This window comes from Babylonia areolata, chromosome 4 (assembly GCF_041734735.1).
Source record: "Babylonia areolata isolate BAREFJ2019XMU chromosome 4, ASM4173473v1, whole genome shotgun sequence".
Classification (NCBI taxonomy): Eukaryota; Metazoa; Mollusca; class Gastropoda; order Neogastropoda; family Buccinidae; genus Babylonia; species Babylonia areolata.
The window spans coordinates 23,830,556-23,842,770 of record NC_134879.1 but is presented as its reverse complement, the minus strand read 5'-3'; the positions used below and the strand labels follow the sequence as shown (position 1 = coordinate 23,842,770).

The 12,215-nt window shown below is 42.5% G+C and overlaps 1 protein-coding gene across 1 annotated transcript in view; it reads left to right on the top strand.

Annotated features, from left to right (window-relative positions):
* LOC143280967 (dual E2 ubiquitin-conjugating enzyme/E3 ubiquitin-protein ligase BIRC6-like) overlaps nt 1-12,215 on the top strand; it is an 84,532-nt gene that overhangs the window by 12,988 nt on the left and 59,329 nt on the right. Inside the window, exons 10-17 of the mRNA XM_076585809.1 lie at nt 1,383-1,480; nt 3,405-4,976; nt 5,557-5,760; nt 6,421-6,637; nt 7,138-7,252; nt 7,554-7,670; nt 10,746-10,997; nt 11,594-11,979. Coding sequence (XP_076441924.1) covers nt 1,383-1,480; nt 3,405-4,976; nt 5,557-5,760; nt 6,421-6,637; nt 7,138-7,252; nt 7,554-7,670; nt 10,746-10,997; nt 11,594-11,979 — 2,961 coding nt within the window. The remainder of the gene's footprint in view (nt 1-1,382; nt 1,481-3,404; nt 4,977-5,556; nt 5,761-6,420; nt 6,638-7,137; nt 7,253-7,553; nt 7,671-10,745; nt 10,998-11,593; nt 11,980-12,215) is intronic.

Here is a 12,215-nt window from a genome sequence, read left to right as displayed (position 1 = left end):
ACTGCCACAGTGTTGTGCTTGGTTCCTCGCTCGCTCAACAAAATGTCGGGACACCATGGTCAAGTTATGTGAACATGGTGTACTAAAACAACCAAAATTGCTTTCCTTAGCTGATCCTCAGAAGGAATTGAAGCGTCAACTCTAAGATGAACTTTTATTGGATGATTCGATAGAAAATAAAAAGAACAATGAAGAGACTGACCAAGATACTACAAACAGTGAGTGACGTGGGCTGTACAGAGAGTAGACGACAGAAACGCGACCAGATTAGTAGCAGTGGACAGTGTGAGTGATTTTCTTGGCACTGGGCCAAGGAGGGTTGAGCAGAACTGGACAAAGTGTTGGGTAACAGGGGTAGAAGAGGAAGGGGTGGAGGCTGAGGGGGCATGGGCCAAGGAGGGTTGAGCAGAACTGGACAAAGTGTTGGGTAACAGGGGTAGAAGAGGAAGGGGTGGAGGCTGAGGGGGCATGGCCTCACATCCGTATTACCACTTCGAGTAGTCACAATATATTGTGTATATGCCTCTTTTCTTTTTATTGTGGTTGTTCTAGTATAATTTGTGCATGCAGGTATATGTCCATAAATACCATATTATTGTGCAAATTACCTGACTAATGTTTGTAAGGAGCAGATTGAAAATGTGACAAAAAACAAAACACTGATTTCAAAACAACTTCATATCATTGGAATTGTAAAAAAAAAAAAATAATAATAATAAGGAAAACATCATATGTTTTGCATTCTTTATTTACTTACCTTTCAGAAAATGTATACTTTTATGGGTCTCTTTCCAATAACAAAGTGCACATAATTTTTTGAAAATATATACCCATTTTTTTGTGAAAAAACCCTGGCAAATAGATTTCACTTAAATCTTATTTCCCTGGCAATGAAAGGGTTAATTTTCGTGGATCCTTCCTTTTCTACCTCTTTTCGTTTCCCTACTTACACACGAGCAGTTAAGTCTGACTCTTCTTTGAGAAATCATATAACCACTATCTTTCAGTGTCTAAAAGAACTGCATATGTGTTCTGGCATTCTCGCTTGGAGTGCATAAACAAATCATACCTGTACTGTTTTGTACTATGGTAACTAATTTGAATACATCTGTCTCTCTACCTACCTATCTGTCTGTCTGTCTGTCAGTCTGTCTGTCTATATCTGAAAACTATTGTGGCCTTATATTTTCCATATCTGTATTAATGATTAACTTGGACTTGGTATTTGACTGAGTAGTCTCATGTGCTGAATAGATAAGGGTGTTAGTCATATTTGTTGAGTTAATAACTTGTCTGACTGTATAAGGGTGTTAGTCATATTTGTGGAGTTAATGAGGTGTTAATATGTTCCACTGTCAATATTTCAACTTCTTTTCCTACAGTCGAGTGGTGGAGGGAAAAGACCAGCAGCAAGATATAACTGAGCACATCGAGGTTCAAGAACCTGTTCAAGAGATACTGCTTCATCATGAAGTTGAAGGTGAGATTTCATTGAAGAGGACAGAACAGAAATTGGTGTTAACTGTTAGATTTCTTTCCTTTCCTCATCAGAGTGTATGTTGTGGACAGCTCCTGCTTAGAGGTTAGTGAGCTGTAGGCTCAAATGTAGAGACTGAGACGGTACCAAATATTATCTACACAATTTGTGGATATTTATGTCTTTACAAGTTTTTGCACTGATCACTGCCAAAAAGTAGAATTATATTTCAAAGTAGGATTTTTCAGCCATAGCTGGTTTTTATTCAGAACTATCCAGTGTATGCTGTGGGCTCATATGGCATTCTTGGATGCTCATGTTTCCTGTTCAGTACTGCAGTGACGGTTTATGGGCACTATCTCTGAAGGGACAAGGTGGCAGTCTCTACTCAAGATGGTTTGTGTGACTACTGTGCCCTGAATAAGTTTGATTAGAACAGGTACTACTAAACACACACCAAGGTATAAACTGCAGAAATGCAGAGTTTCCTCTGGTGGGGAGCTTCATGGTGACCTGACATTGATTGGTCCTGTGGACTCTGGCCCTGGTGCTGTGACAGAATGAGTATAGATGTGACTCTGTGTGGCGATTCAGGATTAATGACGTGGGTGTAAGACAAGACAAAATCTTTGCTGGTTAGGGTAATAGATAAGCAAGTAACCTTATTTTTTTTACATCCAGCCCTCGCCTAAAGAGGGAATGCCACTGTTTGGAAGACAGAACACACACTCACACATGCACGTGTGACTTACTATACATATTTTTCAAAAATATTTCATTTATGAGAATAGCAACATTTATGTGTAAGTTTCTTTAGAGGAAAGGTTGTGTGTGTGTGTGTGTGTTTGCAAATCATTGATCAGTAATTACAGATTTTACCACCAGTATACAGGTGTTTTAAAACAAGATAGCAGATTCAGGATGAATAGGTCTTGAAGAAAAGCAGAAGAAATATGAGGATTGAGTGTGGAAAAGCAGGAACATTTAAAAGTTGTAAGAAGAAAGGTTCTGTTGTTTTGTATTGCTTTCTCATCATGACATGCTCTCTCTTGGGAGACTTTTGTCATATCATGGCAATGTCCTTATTTTTCTGATTGCTCATATTATTATCCATTTACTTGTCAGAGTGAGGCTTTCTACGTAGTTTTGCCCCAGTGTGTTTGTTGCTGTGGATTCTTTCCCAGATGTGAAGAAAAAAAAGTGGTGATGGCTGATTTCTGTATGAGAACAAACTGACCTCTTGCAAATGAATAATGAAATGATTAAAAAGGATGCAGAAGAAGAAGAAAAAACAACAAATGAATGGAAAAAAAAAAAAGAGAATATGTTTAATACAGTGAACGAAAGAAACAGGCGATGAAAATTTACAATTCTTATTATTTTGCATCACATACAGATGAAAATGCAAAAAAAAAAAAAAAAAAAAGAGAGAGAGAGAGAGAGAGAGTTTGTATTGCCATGGATAAAGGATGGAGTCATGAAAGTAAAACATGCAGGAGGAAGAAAAATAGGACTTACAGGTAAAAGAAGAAAATGAAAAGCATTAAAAGAAACTGAAACAGACCATCTGTGTAGTTTTCTTTTGCAGTTTTTCATTTTCTGCATTCTGTTCCTCTGTTTAATGTCATATTTTCCTATACTGATACATTGGTTCTTCTGTTTAGGACTGCATTTTCATTGCTACGATCTTTTGATTTGATAGGAAGTAAATCATAACTTCTGTTAAACATGTTCTGCAAAATATTATATTAATCCTTGCCAAACGCTGTCAGAACTTTAAAAAAAAGAAAAAAAAAACAAACTGTTCCACACAGTTCATTCTATAGCAGTTAATATCAAATGAAAATAAGACGCCATCTGTAATGGGTATCTCATTGTACTGCCTCTGTACTGCCATGATGATGGTGTTGATGATATTACTTTGCAGATGAAGAAGGAGATGAAAGCAGGCGACCCTCCAATGATGTGATTGTGTCCTCTCTCAGCATCATTGACTGGTCCAGTCGCAAGGAAACCCAGCATTTATCTCCTGCTTCGTGTTCACCCTCAAAAGGAACGGACAATGTGGATGTCGTCCATCCATCGTTAGTGTGTGGTGTGTCATTACGACGGACCAAGCGTACTAGTTTGGACAGCACTAACACAGCATCTTCACCCAAACTGGCTTCCTCTGTGGAGAGGCGTAGTGAGGTTGTGCAGCTGATGAACAAGGTGAATGAAGGTGTGCGGAATGAAGACATGAGAATCATCTCAGATGTCACATCAGATGATGGAAGAGATGAGTTCCTATTACCTGACTCTACACTTACTCCACATCTTCTGGTTGTGACGTTTGATGGAAATTCCAAAGCGGTGGTACCTGGACAGAGCAAGAACAAAGGGAAGGGTGCAGGTGGGGCGGGACCCAGTACAGGTGGTAGCTCTGGGGAAGGTCAGGGTAGTAAACACAAAGGACCAGTTCTGGCAGGGGACACAGGGAAGGATACAGACCCCATTCTGCCCAATGACACTTGGTCCATGCTTCTGGAAAGTGAGCATTGGCTTGATCCAGATGTTCAAATTGTGGGATTCACTCCAAGTCCAGTTCCAGCATGCCCATTGAAAGATGGACCCAGCACAGTGTCTAAGCCTGTACCGATAATTCAGAATGGTCCCAGTGACCTCGTCAGCTCTTTCTCAGGGCTTGGGTCTGAAGGATCAAGTCCTCAGTCCCCAAACATGCACATGCCTGCAGAGGTTATATCTGAACTGAAAAGGAAAGAGACTGAGAATGACAGTGGGAGGGGCAAGGATGAGTTGGCGCCGAGGCAGTCTGGAGTTGTGCTGCAGTGTATTCAGCTTCCGTCAGAGTTTTGCTGTGAGACTCTAGAAGTTCACTCCATTCAGCCCACAGTGGACAGGCAATATGTGATTGTGGTCATTGCCCCTGGTAGTGAGTACATGACTGAAAGTGATGCAGATAATGCACTGAACAGAAGTTTGCCTTCACAGACTGATGTGGATGGGGTTACTGCTGAAGAAGTCCCCAGCAATTCTTCAGACCCTGTGGACATTGTCCCTGATCAAGGACCACTCAAACTGTCCGACAAGGCTGCCAGCTGTGATGCCTCATCCTCTTCCTTTGGAGGCTTGTTGGTGTACAAAGTGAAATCCTGTAATGGCAGGACTCAGTTGGAGGAGTCACCTTGTATGACCTACAAAGTGGAGCAGGCAGAACATGTTGTCCGTGACATCTTTGTCTTACCTCCTGAAGTGGCAGAACAGATGGATGAAGAAGAGATGGGAAGTCGTCAGTCATCACCGGTGTCAGCTGCAACAGCTGCCCTGGGTTCTAATGCCACTGCAGCAGGCAGCACCAACGGCATTGGAGCAATAGGGCAGGTGTCTTTGATCTTGGCTGATGGAAGCATGAAAATCCTCAACCTTGCAGATGCCCGAGTCATTAGCAGCTTGTCCCCTGAGGATGGGGATGGATTTATATCAGCAGCATATTGCACAGGTGAGTCACCTTGGTTTCCATCAGTGTTATTAGGATTGTCCTGAAACTGCGTTAATGGAGAAGGGCAGATTAATAAAAAATGTAAATGAACAGTGAACCATATTGCATTTTTAAAAGAACAAAATTGAATGAGATCTTTGCCATACACACACACACAGATACATGCAGATCTATACATATACTACACAGACACACATACTACACACTGTGTGACTGTGACACAGACACAGACACACAGATACACACACACACACTTGTTCAAACATAGTCCTACATGGGCAGCTTTAAACTTTTATTTAAATGTAATGATATAAAATTATAGAATAAACAGAAGTGTCAGACCAGACCAGATAAAAAAAAAAGAAAAGGGGTGTTGAAGGCCAACTATAGCAAATGAGATAATTTACATGATGAATGTGTGTGTGCAAGAGCGGGAGTGGGTAGAGAATAATTTAATGAACATTGTTACATTGCTCTGCAGTTGTACCCAGACACCCATTTCCATAATTGTTCACATTTCCTGAAGCAAACAGCACCACAAACACAGCCATGTGACTGACTCATTCTTTTCTGTTGACAGGAATAGAGCGTTTGTGTATGTGCACATCAAGCGGGAAGCTGAAGTTCTACCAAGTGAGCCAGCAGCAGTGCGTTGAGGATCGTCGGAGCAGGCCCAGAGAAGATGTCAGCGCCCGGGCGTCCACATCACAGGAGTCCTCTGAGGCCAGAAGAGGACTGTCTGAGGAAGAGACTTCGGAATCCCCCCAGGGCAAGATGCCAGCAGGTAAGATGCTGTTAGCTCACAAAGATGGCTTGTTCATTTCTGGTTGATCTTTTTGAATGAGGGTTTTTAAGTCACTGCTTAATTTCTGAGAGTGATCTGCTTGCTGGTTGAGAATTTTGAAGTCTGCATATTTTTCTGGGTTTCAGCTATTGTGTGGAGTATCCATTGTTACCAATAGTCAGGCAGAATAGTTTATCTGACCTGTGTAGGATATCACTCATTTGGGGTTGAGTTTGGCTTTTAGATGAAATCCATAAAACGAATTGAGCTTGCTAACATGCATGTATGAGTGCTTGAACATAAATACACATAAAATATGCAAACACACACATTTACACAACCTCACATACATGAACAGAAACAGTAGTACAAATGCATGCATAAAAGCATGTGGTGACAGTGATGCACATGCTCTTGCACATGCAAGTATAATGCATACGTACATATGCCTGCACAAGCATGCATGCACACAACATGTATGCCCATGCACACGCACATGCTTCGGCAAGTACCAAAATACTAACAAACAGATACATGTACAGCTCATGTGCATACAAGCACTCTCAAATGATAACTAGTACGGCAGAGGGAGCCACCCCACATTATGAACGGTTCGCTTGTCAGTGACACATTGGATGACGATAGATTCTTTCATGACAGATGACTTCCTGGCCCATGGACCACTGGTGCCAGAGTCCTTGACGGCGCTGCACAGTCTGACACTGTTTGAGAACCTGATGCCACGTTTCACGGCCACTGTACCGCCATGTTGGTCTGAAATCCAGCAGGAACAGCAGCAGCGCCGCCACCCACAACACCTTCAGCAGCAAGGGGAGGCAACGCAACATACCCGCACATGGAAGTTAACGCAGAATGGGTGAGTTGTTTGCTCATGCTTTTGCGTCTTTCAGTGCTTGTTATGTGTGTCTGACACTCCAGGACAGAACCAAGAGATGTGTTCACACTTTAAAAAAATTTTTTTTTATCCTTTAGGTACATTATTATGGTGTTTGGGTTTAGATGAGCTGCTTGACATACTAATCATCATCATTATTTATTTACTGGATTTATAGGGGCAGTGTGCAAACATTCTGTATCTCATTCAGTGAACAACCTTTTCTGCTGATGTTTTCTGAAAGTGTTGGTTTTGTCACTTTATTCAGGTAAAACATAGATGAAATATGACTTGGTTCTTATTAGTCTTTTCAGCTTTAAAGTAAGCTTGTGTATATATGTTTTTTTAAAGATTAAAGTTATAGTATGAAAGTTATGAAACTCCAGTTGTGAAATGGTACATCAAGTGTGATTGACTGCATCAGATTCATTATAGCTTTCAGCTTGGATTGGTCAGTTGATGTTGATGAGGAACCATTTCAGATCCACTTGGGATGATCACCTGTTTGAAGTGGTGCTGCCCAAGCCATGCTGTGTTGGTCATGTAGACCTGAAGTTCACTCTGCATCCTCTTTGCTCCACGGCACCCAACATTGAGGTCGGTTGTCACTTCTGCTGTGTATTTTTAACAAACATAAGCTGTGCCTTTATTCTTTTACCTTATAGATTTTTTGTTGAAATAAACTCTATTATTGTATCAGTAATTGCTTTCATATCTTCCTTGATATCAGTGGTTTGATTTATGTCTTGTTTTTGTCTTTTGAGACCACTTTGGTGTGATTGTAAATGAAAAGCTTGAAATGGTCTGAACAAATGGCTGGAACATTTTCAATGATCTTATCATGCAGATCAGACTTAGGGGAGAAAATGACAGATGACAGTGGTGTGTGGACTTTCAGGTGACATTGCTGAAGCAGAACATTGGCAGTATGGGACGCCATATCCAGTCCCCAGTGGCCAGCCACAGTGGCGGGAAGAGTGAGACAGAGGATAAAGAGAACACCAACTATGTCCTGGTAAACTGCTTTTCCACTTCACATTGACAATTGACAATTGTGACCTGCATGTTTTCTGTAGACTGTTATAAGTACTACCTGATTTATTGTTTGTTCATTTTTGTGAAATTAGACTGTATATATATATATATATATATATAATATATGAATTTGTTTTTACATGTTGCATTTTTTTGCCCATATTTTTGAGAGAGGCAACAGTGACAATCTTTTTGATAGAGACAGAAGGGGGATGGGATGGGGTCATCATATCATATTCTATGTGAATGCATGTTATCATTGTCAAAATAACAACCTGTTTCTATTATTCAAATCAGGAAGAAACTATTTATGTAGATTGACCTTTTGAAACATGTTGGATGACTGGATCATTACAGCATGTGTTTTTCCTAGTTTGTATCTCATGTGTTTCTAACTTTGTATGCATTATTCATTTCACCACAAAATTTGAAGCGCCTTTGTGTGAAAGACTTTGTTTGGTGTCATATACTGTACCATGTCAAACTGATGCAAACTAGGCCTATCGGTTTGCTCTGCTTGGCCAAATTTTGTGCGGCTAACAGTGAAAAGATGACTTGTCTTGCCCGATCCGGTCTTAGCCAATCAAACGCCTCTAAAAGCTATAAGCGCTGAATCATTCCTTTGGCCAAGGCTCTCTACGCCATCTTGTTAGGTTTACGCTGTGTCTCGTCTTACGCTTTTTTTTGGCTATTAAGCATATTCATTTGGCCTTATTTTGCTGCATGCGGCTTGTGTTTATTGTATTCTTACATTCTGTATACTCGATTCGACTCGGCCCCCTCGAATCGAAGGGCATTGCATTTTCAGCGAGACACATAGCAGGAAAAACCAACATCTTGACAGATGCTCTCAGCAGGTCCAAGAGTGTCATCCACACAGAGTGGACCCTGGACAAGGACACCCTTCAGGGGGTGTGGGAATGGTGGTTTTGGCTGATGGTGGACCTCTTTGCCACAAAGTTCAACAAGAGACTTTCCGCTTATGTCTCTCCGGTTGCCGACCCGGAAGCATGGGCAGTGGATGCTGTCTCTTTAGACTGGAGCAGTCTGATTGCCTACACGTTTCCTCACTTTCCAAATCTGTCCAAGGTGATACAAAAAGCCAGATTGGAATGCCCGCAGCTGATTCTTATTGCGCCGAAATGGCCAGCCCAGCCCTGGTATCTGGACCTTCAGTCCCTGACACATGTTCCACCCCTGAAACTCGAAACTAAACCTCATCTGCTGAGGCAGCCTTGTTCGGGGATTCCTCATTCCAATCCTCAACTGCTCCACCTGCACGCGTGGCTGCTGTGCGGTTGGAACTGTCGGCATCACCATTGAAGTCTTCGACCCCTCGGTCAGCCTCTGTGTCGGCTGTGCTTACCCAGGGTGGTGCCTCCTTTGACCTCCTCTCCATAGTCACCAAAACAAGGAGGGAGGGAACTGAGACTTTGTATGACTTTCGCTGGAAGGAATGGTTGCGGTGGTGTACGGCTCAGGACGTTCCCCCTACTAACCTAGAGCATGCAGCTGGCCAACTTTCTGGCTCACTGCTCCTTGGTTCTCAACCTGTCTGCTAGTTCTGTGCGAGGGTACAGGTCTGCCATCTGTACCACAATCAAACAGCTAGGTCGTTCTGCCTTTGAAGCGGATTTCCTGCTCAGAGAGGTGGTGAGGGGCACCTCTCTGAAGGAAGCTAGAAACCCCAGAAGAGTGCCCCTCTGGGATTTGTTCCTGGTGCTGGATTTCATTTAAAAACAACCCTTCGAGCCACTGGGGACTATTCGTTTCGACTTACTCACCCTCAAGACCACTTTCCTTCTGTTGCTGGCCACAGGCCGTCGTAGAAGCGAGATTCATGGTCTTAGTGGAATGCCACAAGATCTGGCCTTCCACAAAGTTGGTTCCATCACTCTTCGTTTCCTTCCAGAGTTTCTGGCTAAGAACCAAGACCCCGAGGTCCCTTCCCCCTCTCTGAGGGTCAGACCTTTGTCTGATATTCTTGCCCAAGATGATGAGGATAGGCATCTCTGCCCTGCTTGGTGTCTCAAATACTATTGGGATAGGTCTCGCCATAGGCGTTCTTCTCAGAGGCGTCTTCTCATCTCCATCAATGAGAATTACAAGAAAGACATTGCTGCAGGCACCATTTCCCACTGGGTTTCCCAAGTCATTCGTAGAGCCTACTCTCATTCTCACAGGGATATCGGCTGTCTTAATCCCAGAGCTCACAAAGTGTGGGCCATAGCTACTTCAGCTGCTGTCCAGCACTCAGTGCCACTGCAGCATGTCTTGGAGGCAGCCTTCTGGCGGTCTGAGAATCCCTTCATCAACTGCAACCTCAAGGTTGTCGCGGCTAACTCTGCCGTCTCGGTTACAAGGGCTCCCCATACGAACCAGTAGGCATTGCCCTCCTCCATTTGCTTTAAATTTTGCATCAGTTTGACATGGTACAGTATATGACACCAAAAGGAGGAGTTTGTATTATACTCCATGTTTGGTGATACATATACTTACCATGTCAAACTCGAATGCCCGCCCGTCCGTCCCCGCGTCTCTGCCGTGGTTCTCATGGGGCATTTTTCTTGATGGCCATGGAATTATTCAGCGCTTGTAGCTTTTAGAGGCGTTTGCGGTTTGCGTAAGAGCGGACCGGGCAAGATGGGTCATCTTTTCACTGTTAGCCACGCGAAATTTGACCAAGCAGAGCAAACCAATAGGCCTAGCTTGCATCAGTTTGACATGGTAAGTATATGTATCACCAAACATGGAGTATAATACAAACTCCTCCTTTTTGTTTTATTTTTGTTGCTTTTGCTTGTTGTTTTTCTTCTTTAAATTTTTTTTTTCTTTAAAGAACATAATAGCTGATAACAGTTTAAATGTGACACAGCATTATATACATATGCATCTCTGTGTGTTAATGCAGCTGGTATATGTGTGCAAACTTTACTTGTTAGGGCTTTTGAACAGTTTAAGCATAACTATCTAAACCATTGAAGCATTCCTATTCTCATTGTCTAACTTGACCACTTCAGACTGTGAAACATCAATGCACCTTGCACATGTCCAGGATCCTGCCTTCCTTCAGAAGAACAACGCTGAGATCCTGTGTGGACCGGTCAAACTGGCCAACTGCCTGTCAGGTAATGGCGGCCTGGCCTCTCTCACCAGTTCCAAGCTGCTCAATTCCAAGCCACGCTCCCTCCTGCTTCATTTGAAAGGGTTCAAGAACAAGGAAGATTCTGCTGGTGGTGGTGCCATCAAAGGAGCTGCTGCTGGTGTTGCTGGTTCTGCTTCAGCCTCAGAAGAGAAACCAGAAAAGGTGTGAAAAGAACTGTTTCAGGAATGTTTCTGATGCAAAGTTCTCTGTGATGTATATTTAGCATATGTCCTCCTTGAAAGCAGATGTAGCTGATGCGAAGGTATTGTATTGGTTCAGCTGTCTTAGTGATAGCTGTTAACCTTTTTGTTCATAATATGAGATTTTATTGGGATTTTTTTTGTTTTTTTTATGTGTTCCTGCTTGTTTCCATTTCTTTTACATTTAGTCTGAATTTTATTGATTGCAATGCTTGGTTTTATTTTGTCAGTGTTAAAATGCAATAGATATATTGTCAAACTTTTTTTTTTTTTTCAGTGTTATTATGCATGCATGTTCACATCTGTTTGGGGCCACATAGAAAACAGCACACAGACACGTACAGAAAGACAGACAGACAGACAGACACACACACACACACACACACACACACACACACACACACACACACACACACACTCTCTCACTCTCTCTCTCTCTCTCTCTCTCTCTCTCTCTCTCACTCACTCACTCACTCACTCACTAACTCACTTACTTGAGTATTTAAAAGAACAGATGATAACGGAAAGTTTTGTCAGAAAAAAAAGAAACGGTTGCAGGAGTCCAAGAAAAAGAGCTACCTGCAGCAGGAGTACAAAACCATCAAATGCCTCTTCGAGAATGTATCCGGTGCTGGTGCAGTTCCCTCTGCTGCGGAGAGACTGGCTGCCTCTGCACCCAAACAGAAACTGACGGACATCAAGGGCTGTGACTGGCTGGCAGAGCTGTCAGTGACGGTGCGGAAATTCAAGAGGACATTGGTTCCCCAGGAGCGGCAGCAACGCAATGCGATGCTGGAGAGTACCAGCTTCCATGAGAAGCTTCTGGCCGGGGTGATTTGTCCCCCAGCTGAACTGCAAGGGATGAATGCAGAGCATTTCCAGAACTTGGCGCTTGACATTCTTCTGTGGATAGGTGCAGTCCAAGCCAATGATCCCAACAGCAGGTACGTCTGTGGTCATGCTTTTTGTCTGTTGATGAAAATATGCAGTTGGTTAAATGCAGATCGTATTGCCTAGCTGCTAGACATGTAGTGTACAGGGTACCTTTGCAATATTTGAATTATATATTTCCTTGGAATAAAGTTTAATGATTTCAATTATTTTAGTTTCATGTTGTGCTTCTGAATCCCATACTGGATTGGTAATATGTTTTTTGCTTTGTGGGTGAGCATGCATGTTT